General features: G+C 43.4%; 1 protein-coding gene across 12 annotated transcripts in view; it reads right to left on the reverse strand.

The window, feature by feature from the left end:
* Window positions 1–734: 734 nt before the first annotated feature.
* The window catches only part of LOC133420253 (calcium/calmodulin-dependent protein kinase type II subunit delta), a 127,225-nt gene continuing 104,918 nt past the window's right edge, over window positions 735–23,041 (reverse strand). For 4 of the 12 annotated variants that reach the window (XM_061709888.1, XM_061709886.1, XM_061709889.1 and 1 more), the window contains exons 14-20: window positions 19,802–19,861; window positions 14,913–14,957; window positions 11,175–11,223; window positions 4,618–4,693; window positions 4,430–4,524; window positions 3,911–4,139; window positions 735–2,053 (exon numbers count right to left, since the gene is read on the reverse strand). In XM_061709888.1, coding sequence (XP_061565872.1) covers window positions 2,050–2,053; window positions 3,911–4,139; window positions 4,430–4,524; window positions 4,618–4,693; window positions 11,175–11,223; window positions 14,913–14,957; window positions 19,802–19,861 — 558 coding nt within the window. In that variant the 3' untranslated portion in view covers window positions 735–2,049. The remainder of the gene's footprint in view (window positions 2,054–3,910; window positions 4,140–4,429; window positions 4,525–4,617; window positions 4,694–11,174; window positions 11,224–14,912; window positions 14,958–19,801; window positions 19,862–23,041) is intronic. The other 8 variants (XM_061709893.1, XM_061709891.1, XM_061709894.1 and 5 more) reach the window with 2 other exon arrangements.

Genomic DNA, 23,041 nt, shown 5'->3' on the forward strand with positions numbered 1-23,041 from the left:
TTTCTCCCACTAGGGGAGTTTTTACCTGCCATTGTTTATGTAATAACTGCTCGGGGGTCATGGGTATGGGTCTCTGGAAAGCGTCTAGAGACAACTCTGTTGTATTAGACGCTATATAAATAAAATTGAAAATTGAAATAAGTTACTGCATTTAAAGGTATTTATTTGCCCTCTAGTGGACATATTAATTACTGCATTAAAATATTTATTTGCCCTCTAGTGGACACATAAGTTACTGCATTCAAATGCATTTATTTGCCCTGTAGTGGACACATATATTACTGCATTTAAATGCATTTATTTGCCATCTAGTGGACACATAAATTACTGCATTTAAATTCATTTATTTGCCCTCTAGTGAGGCTGGGGAGGTAGGTCAAATCGTCAGAACCTCTGGTCTTCAATCTCAGAAAAGAAAGGTCAGAAATGACAAACAGGATTTAAAGTGTTTTGCCTCGGCTTGGAACACACGTCCCATGTAACATCTTGAGCCATGTCTGAAAATGCCTGGTGCTTTTTAATCGTCCTGAACTCATGTTTGTTCCTGGACGGCAGAAAAGGATCCAATGATGAAGAAACCAGCTCATTTGGTATCTTCTGGAAGTCAGACCACTTTTTTTGGGGTACATGAACCCTGCCAACGCCAACAGAGGCCCCCAGCGGTCTGGAACAGGGTCTATACCTCCGTTTGCCATCAAATTAAAGCTTTAGACACATTAATAAAAACAAACACATGATAATTTGGCATAAGTCACACATTTTTATTGAGATTTCCTTTAACATACACCAGGCTTGTCCCGTAATAACGACATTAAAAACCAGTGAGCCATCAGTGGGCTGGAGAGATGAAAACGTCTTAAAGAAAACACAATCCGCTGGAAAGAGAGGAAGAAAACCTCGAGACGAATGCAGTCAAGAGGTTGGACACCCTGTGGAGGTTTGGAGCGGAACTTCCTGTGCCTCGCTTCGACTCTGGAGTACATTATATCCCAAAAGACTTTTCCCATCTGTGCTTTAAATCTTAACAAATAAACTCAAACAAGGAGCTGAGGGTTGGACCTGAAGATTGGAGCTCAGGCAGGAATCTGTGGTACGGAAACACGGGGAATCCAGCGTGCAACGCGGTGCTGTTACGCACACGATGGATGAGAGAAGTCATGACAAAAAGTTTAAAGATGAGAGTCTACGATGGGAAGACGCGAGACAAGCATCAATATCACCATATAAAACGTAATCAACTGATAAAATTCACATCGTTTAGCTTCTTTATTTATGAAAAACATCCGGAAGAGTCGCAGAACGCTCTAAGATTTCTACTCCTGCAGTCCAGGTCTTAACATTTCTGTGCTGCCGTGTGACGACGGCGATCGCAGCAACAGACGCTAACGCACGCCACGCCGACTTCCCTTGAAACTGTTGCACCTTCTAGTTGACGCAACTTGACGATCTGAGAAGTTTAACTCATAGATGCTGCAGAGCAAGCAAAGAGAATCATTTACACCAACGAGCAAAACCTATGCAAAACAAAGCAAAAGCTTGTGAGCATACGAGCCGACGAGCTAAAAGCAGATATGTCAAATATTGGTCTTGGGGCCTACGGGCCGTTACGTCACCATAGCTCAATATGTGTACAGTTCCATTAAAAAGCTTGAAATCTCACACCAGCTCATAGAAAATATGGACTGAAACACGTGGCTCCCGGGAGATCCACGTCTACTTAAAACGGGTTTAAGAAACAGACCAAACCTCGGAGTAATAAAACACGCCGCTGATATGAAACACCACACACAGAGTCCGGACTGGAATTCTTCTCCCTCGCTTCACATCCGTTGCTTCACAACATGAACGCTAATCTTTAATCCAGCAGCAGAAATGTAAACAGAACACTGGGGGGGCGTAGGTGGAGGTGGAGCGGACCGGGTGGGGGTTGGCTGAGGTGGAGCGGACCGGGTGGGGATTGGCTGAGGGGCTTCATGGCCACGCGACAGGGGGGACGGGGTCAGCCGACGGCTGCAGGCTAGAGGACGGTGGTGGAGGAACGTCAGCGTCTTACCTGCAGGACAGAGCAGTGTGGGAGGAAGGACAGTCAGTCATTGACAATAAAAACCTTCCAACAGTTCAATCTGAGTACCGTATTTTCTGCACTATAAGTTGCACCTAAAAGCCTTTCATTTTCTCAAAAACCGGCAGTGCGCCTTATAATGCAGTGCGCCTTATATATGATCATTACGGTAATTTCTGTTACTGTAGTCAGGGGGATTGTGGGTAATGTAGTTGGTGTCGCCGAAGTAACGGCGCTAAAAACATCAGGAATCGTCACAGACGTTCAAGACAACAGCAGCGACGCTGACTCGCATAATGGCTACTTTGACGAGACGGAGCAAAGCTGGTTTTTATTTTGTTAATAAAGTTTGACATACGGTACTTTTCTTCTTGTTTTTTCTTTTGCATTTGCTGTAGGATTTTGTAGCATTTCCTGTAGCGCAGCTCCATCAGGTAGATACGTAACTCAACCCCAGCCACTATAGTACGGTATTTTACCTGATATTTAGTGCGCCTTATATATGGAAAAAAGTTTTAAAATACGTCATTCATTGAAGGTGCGCCTTATAATGCGAACAATACGGTATGTGTCGTTCAAAACTATGGAAGCCTATTGCACACAGGATTTTAACCAACAGGCCAGGCAGCTAAAATCATCAATGACCCCTCACACATACTTCACCCCGCATTTAAGTGGCTCCCCTCCAGGCGGCGCCTCCGCTGCACCGCCTGCAGGACTGAGAGGAGGGACACCTTTGTCCCTAAAGCTGCTCTGCTTTATACTCTGCTTTTGTTTGTTGATTGTAGAGAAGCGAGTCTTGGGGTTGGAGGAACCAGAGTGTATGACATGGGAGTAGTAGGTGGACCGGCCTGTGTTTAGATCAGGGGTCTGCAACCCAAAATGTTGAAAGATCCATATTGGACCAAAAAAAACCATAAAACAAATATGTCTGGAGCCGCAAAAAATGAAAAGTCTTGTATAAGAAAAAAGTCGAAATGTCGAGAAAAAAGTCGAAATGTCGAGAAAAAAGGCAGAATTTCGAGAAAAAAGTCGAAATGTTGAGGAAAAAGTCAAAATGTTGAGAAAAAAGTCGAAATGTCGAGATTAAAAATGAAAGGAAAAAGGAAGAAGAGAAAAAAAGAGGAAAAAAACAGAAAAAAAAGAAAAAAAGAAAAAAATACTCTATACTCCTGTTACATAGTTTACATTGTTTACATTCACTGTCGACACTTTATATTTATACCACTACAGTCACTCTATTTTACATTTTTTGATATTTTTATATTTTATATATTCTTTGTTTGTACATACGATACATGCCTTATTTATCTGCATTCATTTTATTTTATCATTTTATTCGGTACTTTCAACGTCATGCTGCTTAGTTGTTTTTGCAATTGCCCCTCGGGGATGAATAAAGTTTTTCTGAATCTGAATCTGAATTCGCTTGAGAAAAAAAAAAATGCTCTGTCTTTCTGAATTAACGAGTTAATTATCTCAGAATACCGAGAAAGGTTTTAATGAAAAAGAATAATTCTGTTCTGTTTTTCTGAATTAACAAGATAATTATCTCAGAATTCTGAGAAAAGTTTTAATGAAAAAAAAATCTGCTCTGTTTTTCTGAATTAACAAGATAATTATCACAGAATTCTGAGAAAAGTTTTAATGAAAAAGAATAATTCTGTTCTGTTTTTCTGAATTAACAAGATAATTATCTCCGAATTCTGAGAAAAGTTTTAATGAAAAAGAATAATTCTGCTCTGTTTTTTCTGAATTAACGAGATAATTATCTCAGAATTCTGAGAAAAGTTTTAATGGTGTTTGTGGTTTGTGTGCAGGTTTGTTTTTCCCCGGCGGGGGTCGTACTTGGCGGGGACGGTGGGCGACCCGGAGCGGTGGAAGTGGATGTTCTGCCACTTGGCGTCGCGGCGGTGCCAGATGCGCGTCTCCTCCGACTGCATGGTGCGGGGCGCACCGCTGCCGTCCAGGTACTGCGTCAGGCGGATGTAGGCGATGCAGGCGGCCTCGTCTCCCATCAGGTGCACGTGAGGGTTCAGCAGGATGGTGTGGATGGGCAGCTTCCCCTTGGACAGAGCTGGAGTGGAAGCACACCATTAATATCCTCCAGGACCATTTCTCAAAGAACCTTCCCCACAAAAAACCCACTAAATCAGCTCATCCTAAAAGCCCTAATTCATCAGAACCAGGGTCTTCGTTGAGTCATTTTGGGTTCCATTCCTGTTTGGTAAAGCAAGACTGTTGTAATAACTGAAAGCAGCAGATTTACCAGGACTTTGAGTAGAAAAATACCAGTCAGTCTATTTTTATTTGAGTTAACAGGATCATTCTTCAGTTTTGGTTAACTTTAATAACTGGGATCTCTACCGTTCTCAAAGTAGAAGCGGTGGAAGTCTGTGCCCTCCACCAAGTTGCCCAAAGCCTCGGGTTCGAAGGACGTGAGTCCAGGATCACAGATCTTCCTGAAATGCAACAAAAGGCATTAGAATCCTGCAAAGGTGGATGTTGAGACTGCAGAAACAAGTGCGGGACTGACTGAGTGAAGCTGAACTTACGTGTACGCCTCAAAGTCTCCGTTGTTGATCGCCTCGATCAGCTGCTCCGTCACCTTAATGATCTCCTGCTTACGAGCTGCAGGACAGACACAGATACACGTCACCGTCTCATCAACACAAATGTTGTAAGGTTAACTAAGGCCCAATCCCAATACACCCCCTACTTTCTACCACTAGCCCTAAAAATGAGTAGGGCCCTTGTAATGTTCCCTAGGGATTGGGACACCACTTGCTACGTCACTGCGTGGTTTACGTTCGGGTACGTAAGCGACTGCGTAGTTACGTTTTCACAAACGTCACACCATATCAGGAAGCCCAGAGATAAAAGCTGTTTTAATTTCAGCTGTAGCGCTGTTAATATGACACTTTATTAAGTTTAAATATTTTTTCCAGGCGTGAAAGTAACCGTTAAGATCCCCAACCTGGGCTCAGTTTATCCAAATAACGCCCGTTAAGAAATTTGATCTGGTGTTTTCGGAGATGAGAAGAGCCGCCGGCTCGGAGCAGCAACAGCAGCCGGAGAATTAGCGCTGGCTGAAATAAATCATTTAGGAAGATAAATGTTGGTTGAATAGATGAAATCTAACAGTTGTAGCTACGCCTGTTAAGAAATTTGCTCCGAAAATTTCGAGATTTCTGCCTGCCGGCTCGGGAGCTGATTTATGGTTCCGCGTTAAATCGACGCAGAGCCTACGGCGTAGGGTATGTAACCTACGCCGTAGGCTCTGTGTCGATTTAACGCAGATCCATAAATCAGCCTTCATTCTGGCGTGATCTTTACAACAACGACCAAGCGAGTGATGCATTCACTGAGTGAATATTATGAAAGTAAAATATATATTTCTCGCTAGAAATGTAATCAAAACGCATTTTTATGCAGAAACTAACTCAAGATATTGATTTTATTCACTAAAAAATAAGAAATGTCCGACATGTTTTTTTTTTTTATTCAGTCCGCAAATAACGACGAAAAGCATTCTGGGAAATTTGTAGAAAAGAAAGATGTAGAACCTGGAGGAGATGATAGATGTGCTGCTGGATCTGTGGCTTGTGTTCCATATCAAGTTAACCCTTGTAATGTATTTAGGTCAAAATTACCTAATTCTCCTATCCTTCTTTCCTCCTGCTCTCTCCTTCCTTCCTTCTTTACTCCTTTCCTTCCTTCCTTTCTCCCCTCGTACATTCCTTCCTTCCTTCCTTCCTTCCTTCCTTCCTTCCTTCCTTCCTTCCTTCCTTCCTTCCTTCCTTCCTTCCTTCCTTCCTTCCTTCCTTCCTTCCTTCCTTCCTTCCTTCCTTCCTTCCTTCCTTCCTTACTCCTTTCCTTCCTTCTTTACTCCTTTCCTTCCTTCTTTTCTCCCCTCGTACATTCCTTCCTTCCTTCCTTCCTTCCTTCCTTCCTTCCTTCCTTCCTTCCTTCCTTCCTTCCTTCCTTCCTTCCTTCCTTCCTTCCTTCCTTCCTTCCTTCCTTCCTTCCTTCCTTCCTTCCTTCCTTCCTTCCTTCCTTCCTTCCTTCCTTCATTTTTTATTAAAACTTTTCTCAGAATTCTAAGATAATTATCTTGTTAATTCAGAAAAACAGAGCAGATTTTTTTTTCTCAAGTGAATGCAATACGCTTCCGTAGAGGTCAGTGAGACACCAGACTGAAAATGGTTTATTTCTCCTCTCTTTTTTTGTTTTATAAGAGTTTTAAAAGAGAGCTCGTGTGCATCTGATTTCATCTTCAGATTCTCCAACTTTCTTGATTGATTTTAAGCTGAGGCAGATGGACAGAGCTCTCATTTCTAACTAATTATAGACCTGCAGACTCTTCATACAGAGTGGTGAGGAATCTGCAATCTGCACACACACACACACACACACACACACACACACACACACACACACACACACACACACACACACACACACACACACACACACACACACACACACACACACACACACACACACACACACACACACACGACAAAAACACATAAAAAACACTTTCAAACAAAGTAATTCCATTGTGCGAAATGGCTGGGGGGGGCCCCTCAAAATGTTGGGGTTTTTCGGGTCAGATCGGGTGTCTATATGCGCAATTTTAACTCTCCAATTAGCAAAAGACTGGATACCTTCCCCTGCCTCCAGTGGCGGAGCGCGGGTCTCAGTACAGAGGGGGCGGAGCATTCTCCATGGGCCCTTATGATAGTCATTTTAACGTTCAACAACCTCATCCTACCCATCAAACTACATTTATTCTCACCTTTATTGAGCTAAGCCTATAGGCCTATGCTGCAGAAAACAGAGTAAAGTCACAAACTTGTTCAGAAGAACACACACACACACACACACACACACACACACACACACACACACACACACACACACACACACACACACACACACACACACACACACACACACACACACACACAGGCCTGACAGCTGTCAATCACATGGCTCTGAAAACTCAGATAGTCACGGACTGACTCAGTTCCATCTTTGATACAGCTTAAATACAAAAAAAAACATAACTGGTGTAAAATGACACAATCTATTTAGATATAGACACAGCGGTCTATAACATCATTTCTGAGCTCTATAACAGAGAATAGACTCTAGTCTAGTTCTATAACAGAGAATAGACTCTAGTCTAGTTGACAAAAACACAAAGCTCATTCAGATAGGCAGGTGGTCAAGGCTACACGACATTCTGATAAAGACATTATTTATGAAGGTTACGCTGACTCACCAATGGCAGTTGACTCTTCCATAAAATAATCCAGGTAACGTGGAAAACGGGGTGTAACATTCAAAACTTTGTGCTTTGTCCTCTTTTAAAGTTTAGCGCTCATTTCCTTCATCGCCTCAAATTTGCCAAGTCGGCAAATTGGCTGTAACTGTTAAGGCTGATTTATGGTTCCGCGTTAAGCTGATTTATGGTTCCGCGTTACACCAACGCAGAACCTACGGCGTAGGGTACGCGGGGATGCGCACGTACGGTGCGCATGACGACCTCCCGGGAAAATTGTTTGATGTTTTGGATGCACTTGTGAAACATCTGGACTTCCTAGCAGCTACTTCTGTGAGGGGACACTTACACTGGGACTCGCTGACGCCCTGACGGGGCAGGGGCTCGCCTTGCTGGGGGCCGGGGTGGCCGGGGGGGCCGGGGTTACGGGGGCCGCAGGGGCATGTGCCGGCGTGCTCAGAGAAAAAAACCAAGGACGTGAAGAACAGGAGCACGTAGGCGGCCATCAGCGCCCACAGCAGGTACTGGTTGAACTCCTCGCCGCTGGGCCAAACGCTGGGGGAATACCAGCAGCAGGAGGAGGAGGAAGAGGAGGAGGAAGAGGCTGAGCGGGGCAGGGACGGGGAGGGGGGCCGCTGAGGGGCCGAGGGGCGCAAGTGTCTAAGGTGGTAGATCTGACTACGGGACGAGGGGGAACGTGCTGAGACACGGGTGAAGACATGGACGAAGACATGGGTGAAGACATGGGAAACGAGATGGACATGCAGCAGGAGTCACAAGAAAAAATGAGATGGAGAAAAGGGAAACAGAAAATGAAAAATACATGGAAACCATGCAGGAAATGACAATTTGTTCAAAGCTCTGTGCTCTTCCACCGGCTGAGAACAAATCACAGGGCGTGAAGAGCGACGTGCAGGCGACCGATGGCTCGTATGGAGATGACTGGTGAGGAGCTGGCGCTTCTTCTAACGCAATTAAACACAGACTCTTAACAACACAACCAACTGCAGCGTGGGAGTGAGAGGGGCAGGGTAACGGCCCGGGCAGGCGGGGGACAGATTTGTCCGTCAAGACTCCTCTCCCTCTCCCTGGCCCTGCCCCTTCTCAACATTTCTCCGACCCTGAAGCTAACCTGGGGCTTGCTGATTGGGCCGGAGCTTCGGGAGCTGCATGCTGGCCTACGGTCCCCACTGGCGGTCATCCCGTTGCTACTTCCACCTGCCTGCGGTCCCCACCCCTGGTCATCCCGTTGCTGCTTCCACCTTCCTGCGGTCCCCACCCCCAGTCATTCCGCTGCTGCTTCCACCTGCCTGCGGTCCCCATCCCCGGTCATCCCCGTTGCTGCTTCCACCTGCCTGCGGTCCCCACCCCAGGTCATCCCGCTGCTGCTTCCACCTGCCTGTGGTCCCCACCCCAGGTCATCCCGCTGCTGCTTCCACCTGCCTGCTGTGTGCTGTGAGGTCCCCGACCCCCCAGTCCGGCCCTTGGCAGGAGGGTCCCCCCTTATGATCCAGGTCCTGGTCCAGGTTTCTACCCCCTTATGATCCAGGTCCTGGTCCAGGTTTCTACACCCCTTATGATCCTGGTCCTGGTCCAGGTTTCTACCCCCTTATGATCCAGGTTCTGGTCCAGGTTTCTAACCCCTTATGATCCAGGTCCTGGTCCAGGTTTCTACCCCCTTATGATCCAGGTCCTGGTCCAGGTTTCTTCCCTCCTAAAGGGGAGTTTTTCTTGCCACTATTTGGCTTAAGGCTTTTCTCCCACTATGGGAGTTTTTACCTGCCATTGTTTATGTAATAATTGCTCAGGGGTTTATGTTCATGTTCTGGGTCTCTGGAAAGCGTCTGGAGACAACTTTTGTTGTATTAGACGCTATACAAATAAAATTGAATTGAATTGTTTCAGCTTAAAAAAATACAGTCCTGCAACACCCCTTTTTTGTCGCAGGACTCTATTTTTGCAAGCTGAACCAGTGTCTAAGCGCAAGTCTATCATTCCATACATATACTGTATGGAATATGGAATGATATTTAGTAATGACATGGGAATATGCTGTATGTTTGTGTACAGTTATTTTCTTTATACTTTGGCAACTTCTCATATGGATTTATTTATGTATTTTGTTTCATTCTCTAAATCCTAAATACAGCTGAGTCGGCTGTATCTGACATCATCACACTACAGGTCACCGATTGGTCAGGGGGTTGGAGTCAGACGTCTGAGTCAGGATGTGACATCAGAGAAAGAGACTCTGACGGATTCTTGTTCATTTTATTCAACAAGCAATGGCAGCAAAAGTCTGTTTCATGATCCAACTCTGAGGTGCAGATGTTCATAAACCTGGTGCTGAGGAGAGAATTAAAAAGGGATCTAGACGGGCGATAAGGAACGACCAGATCTACCAGGAGCTCTGTCTCTTCATAGTTGCTCACGGCTCCAGCGGACTTTTCAGCAGCGCAGAGACAAACTAAAAAAAAAATTAAAAAGTGTTGCCGCTTGAAGCTTCTCTCACTCTCACTTTTTAACTTGATATCCAACACAAGCCACAGACCCAGCAGCACATTTATCATCTTTTCCAAGTTGTACATCTTTAGTGTCTTCTCTGTTTAGATACACAATCAAATACGTCACAGCAGCTTCACTCCAACCTCCTACTTCTGCTCCAGGTGCTGAATTGTTATGGAAAAGAAACTTGGCCGAGTTGAGATGAGTAGAGCCGAGTAGGTACCGGTGGAAAAGTGTAAGTGTAAAGGAACGTCCGAGCCTGACGGGGGTTACTGAAGCGTTCAGGAGCGATGACCCGGGGCAGCGATGGACCGGGGCAGTGCCGTGCCTGGAAGGATGCACACGAGGACTGGAGACTGATATCCCAGTCCCAGTAAAGACGTGATTGTGTTCAGGGTTACGGAGGGAAACGGGACGCTGCCACCGACCTCAGACGTCAACAGGAAAGGAGCAGCACAGACTAGACCAATATCAGTGCTGCTCTCCGTTTTACCGGAGCCCAAGTACGCGGGAGCAGGACTTCCTGAACCGTGCACCGACCTTATTTTATATACAGTAATCCCTGGTTTTTAGCGGGGGTTACATTCCAAAAATAACCTGTGATAGGTGAAATCCGCAAAGTAGAAACCTTTTTTTTTTTTACAATTATTATACAAGGCTTCAAATTGCGGAGATCAGCCCCGCCCCACCACGACCCGATTAATTGGATTTGAACGGGAGAAAATGAAAAATTATTATGAAAGAAATACAATAAGTACAGTAGGACCGATTGTGACTGGTGCATATTTCACTGCTCTTCTGATGCTGCTACATCCCGACTCTGTAGCGTCTTTTTCTGCAGAGCCTACGTCGTAGGTTACGCAGCGACGCGTAACCTACGACGTAGGCTCTGCGTCGATTTAACGCTGAACCATACATCAGCTCCCGAGCCGGCAGGCTGTTCTCATCCCCCGAAAACATTGGATCAAATTTCTTAACAGGCGTTATTTGGATAAACTGAGCCCAGGTTGGGGATCTTAACGGTTACTTTTACGCCTGAAAAAATATTAAAACTTAATAAAGTGGCATATTAACAGTGCTACAGCGGAAATTAAAACAGCTTTTAGCTCTGGGCTTCCTGATATGGTGTGACGTTTGTGCAAACGTAACTACGCAGTCGCTTACGTACCCGAACGTAAACCACGCAGTGACGTAGCAAGTGGTGTCCCAATACCTAGGGAAGATTACAAGGGCCCTACTCATTTTTAGGGCTAGTGGTAGAAAGTAGGGGGTGTATTGGGATTGGCCCTTGCTCTTTGTTGCTCTGCAGTTTCCTACCTCGCACGTCCTCATCCTCCATGGTGGTGTTGGCGCTCTCGCTGGACTCCTGTCAAAACAAAGAGAGAGGACAAATAAAGGACGGAGTAAAAGCAGCTGCACACTAAAGAGGGTGGACCCCCGACTTCCAGAGGTTCAACCGTCTTATTCATTTTCCCGAGGACTTGTTGGAGCCCGACATACGCAGACGATAGTGGATTATTGATCCACTTTGTGATCCAAGTACACATGTCTAAACTATCAGAATCAGAATCAAGAATCAGAATCAAGTTTTTTAAGTCAGCTTAGAAAACTGTTTTTGACTTCGGATACACCAGCAGCGACACGATGATGATACTGAGTATAATACACAGGTATCAAGGTGCAAAAAACACCTCAGCACACAGAGCAACAGACATCATCACAAGACTTGCATGTGGGTGTGTGGGGGGTTTGGGGGGGAGTCCCAGCACAGTACATCCAAGTGATCGCCGCGACTTCGTGGCGCTCGAAACCCGGAGACTGTAGGGGGGGGGGGCTGATAAGAGGGGGAGCCGAGGAAGGCGTTGAGTTGAGGTAGGTGGTTATCAGTAAGTGTATGTGTAGCGATAAGTCCGTGAACTTCGCTCAGAGCTGCTCTCAGCCAATGTCCTTGATGTTATCAGGCGGCTCGGTACAGTTCTGAAAACAGGGTCCACAGATGTTCGTGGGAGAGGGGAGGGTTAGTGGGGGCAGAGTCACCTTGTTTTCATTCCACCAGGGAGATTGTGACCAGAGCGATCGGCCAAAACCGCCCTGTCAAGGCCAGATTATAGAATCAACAATTATATTGCAAAAACAGGGAGCCTCAGTAATTTTCCGTCTGCCTTTAGTCTCTGGTTCATCAATGCGACTCCAATCAGACGAATTTGTGATCAATTCCCACCAAGCCAAGCTTCCAACTTCTCCAAGGTCTTATCCATCTTGCCAATGAGCTCAAAGACCGCCGCCAGCCTGCGATTCTGTTCGAGAATCACATCAAGCTTACAGTTTTGCTCCCCTAACGTTAAAGTCTGAGTGTTGATCGCCTTGCTTGACCCTTCAGCCACGTCCGGCAGCTCTGAAAGAGCCAGAACAGCTGTCGACGACTTGCGCGTTTGTCGGTAGACCAGGAATCCCCCTCCTCCGATCAAGAGAAATCCTGCTATCATAAATCCAATTATGAAGGCATCTTCAATGTCCTCGACAGAGAGAAAAGCCAAACACAACGGTTTCCAGTATTTGTAGGAATCCACTGTGTATCCAGCAAAAAATGTCCCATTGGGGAAAGAGGGCTCCTTTACCCCCTGACTTCTTGTCGCAAAAATTTGGTCAATTGTGCTGAGAGACCAGTAATCAATTCCATGATTGTAGGAAGGAAAGGAAGGAAGGAAAGAAAGAAGGGAGAAGGAAGGAAGGGAGGAAAGAAGGAAGGAAGGAAGGGAGAAGGAAGGTAGGAAGGAATGAAGGAAGGATGAAAAGAGGAAGGGAAGAAGGAAGGAGAGAGCAGGAGGAAAGAAGGAAAGAAGGGAAAAAAGAAGGAAGGAAGGAAGGACAGACGGAAGGAAGGAAGGAGGGAAAGAAGGAAGGAGAGAGCAGGAGTAAAGAAGGACAGGAGAATTAGGTCATTTTGACCCAAAGACAGTACAAGGGTTAAATATTCAGTGTAAATCAACCCCAGGCCGCTCTTGTAGCTGAATTTGCTCCCATTTCAGATTAAAAACCATAGATGGGTAAAAACATGCCAGGCTGACAGTAGGATGATGGAAACAACACTGCTGAAACTGTGCAGCTCTTTGACCTTTTATCTGTTGCTTCTCTGTGTGGCCAGTAGGGGCAGCTGCTGACTTTATAAATATGAATTGAAAGATTTTTCTGCAAGTTTGTTGTTCTGCTTCCATGGTGTTAATCCCTGTGGATTACAATCTAACTTCAACTAAAGTTCTTACATCTAGTTTTACAAGTGTATTTGTAATGACAGGGAAGAGCATGAAATAAGTTTATAGTGGTGAATGATCAATAATCAGTATTATTGGCAGTAATGGGCCGGCCCTGGCCATGCATATCCTGCACAAACAAAGGCATGCTACATGGACTTGCTCTGACCAAGATTACACTTGAAACACTTTTGCTTTCCAAGTCATCACATGATCTTTTCCTAATTCCAAGAACATGCTTTCATTTCTGCAGCTGTGAAATACATGTTATAATGATGGCGCTTTGCAAGCTGAAAAAGAAAAGCTTTGGCATGTAAAATGGTACAATCGCATCATTATATTGGGAAATATTTGACTATTATACATGACAATTAAAAAATATATATTCAAAATGAGGTGGGGGGCATGGTTTTAAATTGGGTACAAAGTTATTTGGACAATAGGAAACAGTATGTGCTTTTTTTTGGTAATACATCCAAGTATATGAATATTGTTTGTGGAGTCCTACAGGGCTCTGTTTTGGGACCAAAACTTTTTAATTTATACATTAATGATATATGTGAAGTGTCAAAATTATTACAGTTTGTGTTATTTGCAGATGATACAACTTTTTTTTGTTCAGGTCATGATTTAAAAACTCTTTGCATATACTCTTGTATAGAAAAAGAAATGGTGAAATTAAAAACATTGTTTGATGAGAATAATTTGTCTTTAAATTTGAAAAAAACTAAATGTATGATTTTTGGCCATTCAAGAATAGAGACAAATTTATCACTTACTTTAGAAGGAGTTTTAATTGATAGAGTATCACAATTTAGGTTTTTAGGTGTTATTATAGATGAGAAATTGACATGGAAAGCTCATATAGCTCATGTAAAATCAAAAGTGTGCAAAAATAGTTTTGTTTTGAATAAGGCTAAGTTTGTGTAAAATCATACAGTAATGAGCATTTTATATTGTTCATTAAGTTTGCCTTATTTCACTTATTGTGTTGCAGTCTGGGGCAACTAATATGAATCCTTTATTTTTACTACAGAAAAGAGCACTTAGAGAACACACCAACAGATTATTTATTGAATCAAGATTAACTGAAACTCCATGATTTGGTTAAGTTACAGTCACTCACAATCATGTAACAGCTAAATGTAAATTATTATCAGAAAACTTACAATACATGTTTACTTTCAGTTCAAATAAAGAAGATAGTCGTAGAAAATTTTATTTTAAACATCTATTTGCCCGAACAACTTTAAAGCAGATGAGTGTTTCTGTTGTTGGAATTAAGTTATGGAATTCATTACATTATGATTTAAAGGACTGTATAAACATATCTCAGTTTAAAAAGAAAAAAATAGCAATGTATGGATGAAATAGTTAAAAATTACAATATATGCATATAGAAACAGACAATCTATCTTTGATTTTTTGGTTTTTCTTTCTTTATGATGTTAACTGAGTAATTGTGCATCTGTTATTATTGTTCAGTTTAGTTTTGAGGGAGGGGCAGGTAGAATAAGATTTTCATCTTCCTGCTCCTTTCTGCTTATGGAATATGCTTTTGATTGTGTTGTCATTTTACTTGTTGTTTTTTTTTTTGTTTGAATATTTCCATGATCGGAATAAATAAAAATGAAATGAAATGAAAATGAAAATAGACGCAAGGAGAAATGCACCACATTGTAGATGTAGGTGAGTGGAAGAAGCACATGCAACGGTGGAGGAGAAACCACTGGACCAGAAACATGAGCAGCAGCAGCATGAAGGCCCTAACTACACACCGGCCTCTGCTCTAAAGACCATGTACCTTGTTTCCGTCCGCCGGGTTGTGGATAACTGTGGTCTGAGGCTCCTGATTTCAGAGGACCGGCAGCAGAAAAGAAGATGCAAATGAAAAGTATGTTAGGAGGAAAGATTGACAGAAAAGTATTAAGCAGTGAAGGAAAGAGCCAGACACTCAATGACTCTCTGGAGAAAGCAGGGAGTTGTTGAACACACATTACACATTACAGAGAACAGGACGGTGAAGCTTCAGAATAATCTGGACATCATGAAGGTCAATCATAGACTACGTTTCCATGCATATATAATCCTTTTAAAACCTGAATATTGGCAATAACCTGAATTTGCACGGCCATGTAAACACCAATAACCCTTTTGAATAACCCGAATTTGCTCATATTCCTGTTTTTAAAAACCCCAATATGACCCCTGGGTTACTCCTTTCAACCCTTGTGCTGTATTTGGGTCAAGGGAGGGTGAAGGGAGAAAAGAAGGGCTGAAGGAAGGGAGAAAAGATGGAAGGAAGGAAATAAGGAAGTAAGGAAGAAAGGAGAAAAGAAGGAAAGAAGGAAAGAAGGAAGGGAGTAAAGAAGGGAGAAAAGATGGAAGGGAGGAAAGAAGGGAGAAAAGATGGAAGGGAGGAAAGAAGGGAGAAAAGGAAAGCAGGGAGGGAGGAAGGAATGGAGAAAAGGAAAGAAAGAAGGGAGGGAAGAAGGAAGGAATGGAGAAAATAAGGAAAGAAGGAAGGAAAAGCAAAGAAGGTAATAAAGGAACGAATGACGAAAGGGAGGTAGGAAGAAAAAGGAGTACAGGAGGGTAAAAAAGGAGGAAAAGAGGAAAGGAAGAAGAAAGGAGAGAGCAGGCGGAAAGGAGGATAGAAGAATTGGGTCATTTTGACCCAAAGACAGTACAAGGGTTAAAACCTGAATATTGGGTCATGTAAACACCAAACGGAATATCCCCATCAAACGGAACAGGAATTTGTTTTCTGCTCATGCTCTGTTCACAAGGAATCCTGGTCTTTTGAGTCCAGGAAGTTCTTATAAACACGGAGAAACCAAGACCAGGAGGAGACTAATCACTTCATAAATGTAATGAAGGATATGAACATTTCTGCATTTGTAGACGGTAGAAAGTACCGGGATAGAAGATTTACAAGAAGGTGAGAGAAAAGTTGCGTGAAGCAGCATTTGTTTTGAATTTGGATCCAGGAAGAAGAAGCAGGAATGACAGGAATTGCGTCATTCCTCTTTTTTCTATTTTTTCCATCTTTTTTTCCTCTCTTTTTTTCCTTTTTTCTTTTCTTTCATCTTTTTTCCTCTTTTTTTCCTTTTTTTCATCTTTTTTTCCTCTTTTTCATCTTTTTCCTCTTTTTTCTCTTTTTTCACCTTCTTTTTTCATTTTTTTCCTCTTTTTTCCTCTTTTTTTTCCTTTTATTCCTCTTTTTTCTCTTTTTTTCCTATTTTTTTCCTCTTTCTTTTTTTTCATTTTTTTTGATAGCCAGATTTACAAGAAGGTGAGAGAAAAGTTGCGCGAAGCAGCATTTGTTTTGAATTTGGATACAGGAAGAAGAAGTGGAAATGACAGGAATTGCGTCATCACGTTCTCCGTGCGTCGCTGGTTTGATCTCCAATGATTAATTACCATGTAAACGGAATATTCCGAATGTTTCAGTAACCGGAATATTAGCAATAACCCGGATTTTGACTGCATGTAAACATAGTCCCAGATGAGCAGGTTTTACTGAGCTCTGAGCAAAATAACCAAATAAAAATTCAGAGACCTGGGTCCATTATCTGTAAACAAGCATCACACTTTCAGAACAATCAGCTATAATACACCACAAACACTGTCACAAGATCAACACACAGAGTTTTCCACATAAACACACCAAATACCCTAGAAAGATTTAAATAATAATAATAAGAGAGATGGATGACAGGACATAAGCCACTGCAGAGCTCTTTGCTGTACATCGGTGCTGAATCTCCATTCCCACTCACATCACGACTGATATAAGGCCACTTTGAATACAAATAAAAGTAAAGATGTTTAACACACTTGAAACTTATCAAGATGAATTCACACATGTGGGTTTGTAATTTACGTCCAGCTAGTTTGATTTGCCCTCACGTGGGCCTTTCAGCACGGGACAGAGCCAAACCCAAATCAACAGGTATGGAAAAGGTCCCGACCTGATTTATGACATTAATCATGGAACAGAGCTCACTGAACTTAATTATAGGCATTATAAATGTTTAATTACAGCTATATATTCACACTAATTTGGCATACAGAAATTCAGAGTCTGGATGTGCTAACAATTCAATAATTGTAAAGGGTTACGTCCAAGTTTACACCAGCAGGGGGCGCCGCTGCGCCTTCAGTGAAGTGAAACTGAAATTACTTCAACTGTAAAATAAACATGTTTTACCAAAGAAATCTGTTATGAAAATGTATGTAAAGTATCTATGTTTTATAATGTTTGTAACTATCATTATACTCACAGCATTACAAGTGGAAAAATACGGTGACAAGATGAGTGTTGGAAGCTACTTTTGACCTATGGAGTTAAACTAAGAAAACTAAAAAAAGACTTGAGATATAGTATACTATACTATACTATACTTTACTATACTATACTATACTATACTATACTATACTATACTATACTTTACTATACTATACTATACTATACTATACTATACTATACTATACTATACTATACTATACTATACTTTACTTTACTATACTATACTATACTATACTATACTATACTTTACTATACTATACTATACTATACTATACTATACTATACTATACTATACTATACTATACTTTACTATACTATACTATACTATACTATACTATACTATACTATACTATACTATACCAGACAGCTCCTCTTACACAAAAGACGTATGTGCTCTTCCTGTTAGAGTTCTCATAAATTACGACTTTATTCTCATAATATTACGATTTTATTTTCATAATTTTACGACTTTATTCTCATAAATTACGACTTTATTCTCATAATATTACGACTTTATTCTCATAATATTACGACTTTATTCTTATAAATTACGACTTAATTCTCATAAATTACGACCTTATTCTCGTAATATTACGACTTTATTCTCATAAATTACGACTTTATTCTCATAAATGACAACTTTATTCTCATAAATTACGACTTTATTCTCATAAATTACGACTTTATCCTCATAAATTACGACTTTATTCTCATAAATTACGACTTTATCCTCATAAATTACGACTTTATTCTCATAATATTACGACTTTATTCTCGTAATATTACGACTTTATTCTCATAAATTACGACTTTATTCTCGTAATATTATGACTTTATTCTCATAAATTACGACTTTATTCTCATAAATTACGACTTTAGTCTCGTAATATTAAGACTTTATTCTCATATTACTATGACTTTATTCTCGTAATTTCCCTTTTTTTTGTCTTAGTTTGGCCCTAATACTCCGTCGTAGTAAGACGGTATCTGGGTCTGACATTTAAAATGCATCCATGTGACGTTTTACTTCCAGATTGTTCCGACCAGGAAAAAAAGGAATATTCTCGTTGGGATCGTGGCCGGAGGAGAAAATCTAACTTCTCAGAAGGACAGTTGAAAATAAAGTTTTTATAAAAAGGTCTAAAGAAGTAGCTTTTTCATTTTAAAGACAGTCTTGAATCAAAACAAGTAAGTCAGGTTTAAACCCTGAATGATCAGGATGTGTAATCAACAGCAGGAGGATGAGCCCATGTACAGCAACGCAACACACACCTCACACGTACGGACGCGTACGGATTCACTTGAAAAAGAAAAATCTGAAGAAAAAAAGTTTTAATGAAAAAAAAAAATTGCTCTGTTTTTCTGAATTAACGAGATAATTATCCTGGATAAAAGCTTAAATGTCCAGCTGATCAGAATGGGCTTTCCGTCTGAACAACCGCAAAGTCCTGAGGTTCCTGTGCAAAGTCGACAAACTAATAACAATCCCATCGATATGACTTAAAGACAAGAGTATCTCCCAATGTTTCAAACAAAAAGCAAAATAAATCTGGACTAAACTGGATTAAACTGAGCAGGAACATGTTTGCTTCCATGAAATCCAGCTCTCAAGTGAATGACAGATTATTGCAAGTTGTGAGGAATCTGGTTAATTCAGAAAAAACAGAGCAGATTTAGTTTTTTATTAAAACTTTTCTCGGAATTCTAAGACAATTATCTCCTTAATTCAAAAACACAGAGCATCACACAGAGATTTTTTTAAAAATTAAAACTTTTCTTTGAATTCTGAGATAATTATCCCGTTAATTCAGAAAAACAGAGAAGATTTTTTTTTTTCATTAAAACTTTTCTCGGAATTCTGAGACAATTATCTCGTTAATTCAGAAAAACAGCAGTTTTGTTTTTCATTAAAACTTTTCGGAATTCTGAAATAATTATCTCGTCAATTCAGAAAAATAGAGCACTTTTTTTTTTCTCAAGTGAATGCAATACGCTTCCGTACAAACGTGCCTGGACCGCTCATGTTGCACAACCATTACAGAGGATCAAGGAAGCAACATGAACAGAGACGGATGTCCCGGACATGACGGAGACGGATGTCCCGGACATGACGGATGTCCCGGACATGACGGAGACGGATGTCCCGGACATGACGGATGTCCCGGACATGACGGAGACGGATGTCCCGGACATGACGGAGACGGATGTCCCGGACATGACGGATGTCCCGGACATGACGGAGACGGATGTCCCGGACATGACGGATGTCCCGGACATGACGGATGTCCCGGACATGACGGAGACGGATGTCCCGGACATGACGGATGTCCCGGACATGACGGAGACGGACGGCTATGCAAGCAGGACAGGACAGCGAGTACCAGAGACGGAGCGGGGACAGGCTCTCTGGGGCTGCTGACCACATTAGCCCTGTTGTTGATCTGCAGGGACACAGTGGACAGACAGGCAGACGGACGGACAGGGTAGAAGTGACAAGGCTTAGTGTCCAAACATTCACTCCCCAGGCGGCCGCTGTGGAGGAAAAGTGGGACGTTGGGCTCAATAGATGCTGCTCACATCCCAACAACAAGCATCGCCCGATGTCTTTCCACCATCCAGTGCAAAAACATCTGGGCTCCAGGTCAGCTGATGCGACAAACCCTTTTAAAGCTCAAAATCATCAGTTAACAAATCAAGCATCCTCAAAGAGAACAGACAGAAAAATTAAGTGATCCCTCCGTATTCGTGTTTGTGATTCAACTCACGATGGTCTTTCACCAACTCACATCCAAAGACAGACGGTGACTACGTTTCCATGCAATTCAATTCAATTCAATTCAATTCAATTTTATTTATATAGCGTCTAATGCAACAAAAGTTGTCTCCAGACGCTTTCCAGAGATCCAGAACATAAACCCCCGAGCAATTATTACATAAACAATGGCAGGTAAAAACTCCCCTAGTGGGAGAAAAACCTTAAACCAAACAGTGGCAAGAAAAACTCCCCTTTAGGAGGGAAGAAACCTGGACCAGGACCTGGATCATAAGGGGGGACCCTCCTGCTGAGGGCCAGACTGGGGGGTCAGGGACGGCAACAGCACAGCAGGCAGGTGGAAGCAGCAACGGGATGACCAGAGTGGGGGGGGGGGGGTTTGGGGGTGCAGGCAGGTGGGATGACCGGGGGTGGGGACCGCAGGCAGGTAGAAGCAGCAGTGGGATGACCGGGGGTGGGGACCGCAGGCAGGTGGAAGCAGCAGCGGGATGACTGGGGATGGGGACCGCAGGCAGGTGGAAGCAGAAACGGGATGACTGGGGGTGGGGACCCCAGGCAGGTAGAAGCAGCAGCGGGATGGCCGGTGGTGGGGACCGCAGGCAGGTGGAAGCAGCAACGGGATGACCGGGGGTGGGAACCACAGGCAGGTGGAAGCAGCAGCGGGATGACCGGTGGTGGGGGCCGCAGGCAGGTGGAAGCAGCAACCGGATGACCGGGGGTGGGAACCGCAGGCAGGTGGAAGCAGCAGCGGGATGACCGGGGGTGGGGACCACAGGCAGGTGGAAGCAGCAGCGGGATGACCGGGGGTGGGGACCACAGGCAGGTGGAAGCAGCAGCGGGATGACCGGGGGTGGTGACCACAGGCAGGTGGAAGCAGCAGCGGCATGACCGGGGGTGGGGACCCCAGGCAGGTAGAAGCAGCAGCGGGATGGCCGGTGGTGGGGACCGCAGGCAGGTGGAAGCAGCAACGGGATGACCGGGGGTGGGAACCACAGGCAGGTGGAAGCAGCAGCAGGATGACCGGTGGTGGGGGCCGCAGGCAGGTGGAAGCAGCAACGGGATGACCGGGGGTGGGAACCGCAGGCAGGTGGAAGCAGCAGCGGGATGACCGGGGGTGGGGACCACAGGCAGGTGGAAGCAGCAACGGGATGACCGGGGGTGGGAACCGCAGGCAGGTGGAAGCAGCAGCGGGATCACCGGGGGTGGGGACCACAGGCAGGTGGAAGCAGCAGCGGGATGACCGGGGGTGGGGACCACAGGCAGGTGGAAGCAGCAGCGGGATGACCGGGGGTGGGGACCGCAGGCAGGTGGAAGCAGCAGCTGGATGACCGGGGGTGGGGACCACAGGCAGGTGGAAGCAGCAGCGGGATGACCGGGGGTGGGGACCACAGGCCAGCACGCAGCTCCCGAAGCTCCGGCCCAATCAGCAAGCCCCAGGTTAGGTTCAGTGCAAACTAACCGCTCCAGGTCTGGAATGGAAGCGAGCTGAGAAAAACTCTAGGAGATCTCGGCTCGCTTGTTTTGTGCCGCATCCGAGTGCAATTGCTGTGTTCACATGTACCAAACGAACCAATCTTTAAGGGGAAACGCTCCCTGTTTCAGAACAACTGAGCAGGGGTGAAAGTAGATTAAAGTTCTTGCTGGTACAACAACCCAACCTTCATGGCTTGTTCTCCCACCACCAGCTTCTTGCATCTCATCATTTTTTAAAGCTTGTATGCTGTAGAAATTAGAAACACTTGAGACTGTGTAGGCCTATAGCAAATTATTTATTTAAATGGTGTTAATAAGGGCCAGTCTGGACCAAGGATTGTCACAGAATAATTTGTAAATGTTGTAAAAAAAAAATTCAAAATCATTGCAATTTGTTTTGCTTCAAATTAGAAAAAAATTACAGTTAAATTCATCAGCAGCTGAAGAGAAAAGATGACGATGAGTAAAATGTCTCTTACGATGTGTGCATTGAAATGGAAGATAACTTCTTATGCATTTTTTCATCAAAGCAAAACACTTAAAACATTAAAAAAAACGTTACTTCAACATTTTTGACGCTTTTTTCTTTTTTTTCCTGAAACAAGGAATGAAAACCAATTACAAATATGCTGTAATGTGTCAGCCAACCACAAAAATCTTTGGAATTTTGGTGGAATCATTTATTTTTTGTCCTTGCCCGGTGCAAATGACATCAATAAAGTGCGTGGTTTGGTCGTGAAAAAATAAAAAGTAACGTTACGTGAACAATAAATCAAACCCTGTGTGTGTTTAGGAAATAAAGACTGGAATACGCTATTCACAAAAGCACAAATAGTGAGGTTTTACTAATATTTATATCGTACAAATATTTTTAAAATTATTTGTACGAAAAAACAGGTCTGGACTTTAGTGTAGCAAGATTATATCACCATGTCCGTCTCTCCTCGCTCAGTCTTTGTGATAGGTTTATATAACTGTATGTCCAAAAGAAGGCGGAGCTGAGTCATGGCTGAGCGGTAGCGCTGCCGTCTTTGGTGTGAGAGAACGAGAGTTTGAGACCCGCTGTATGTGAAGATTATTGTCAGTAATTCTTTTGTTTTTTTTCCTGGCACTGAATCTTTCGGTGGTACGGAGTACCGGATCGTACCGGCTTACTTTCACCCCTGCCCGCATCTGAGCGCGATTGCTGTGTTCACATGTACCAAAGGAACCGATCTTTAGGGGGAAACGCTCCCTGTTTTGGAACAACTGCTCCAAACGGGACAGAGGTGAGAGCTCCCTAAGATTCACGGGATTCTATCTTGAGATTTATTTCTTCAAATCATCATTTTCTGATTTGATGGTTTAATTTGGGTTAAATGACCCCACCAGGAAA

The sequence above is a fragment of the Cololabis saira genome, chromosome 20, assembly GCF_033807715.1.
Source record: "Cololabis saira isolate AMF1-May2022 chromosome 20, fColSai1.1, whole genome shotgun sequence".
Taxonomy (NCBI): domain Eukaryota; kingdom Metazoa; phylum Chordata; class Actinopteri; order Beloniformes; family Belonidae; genus Cololabis; species Cololabis saira.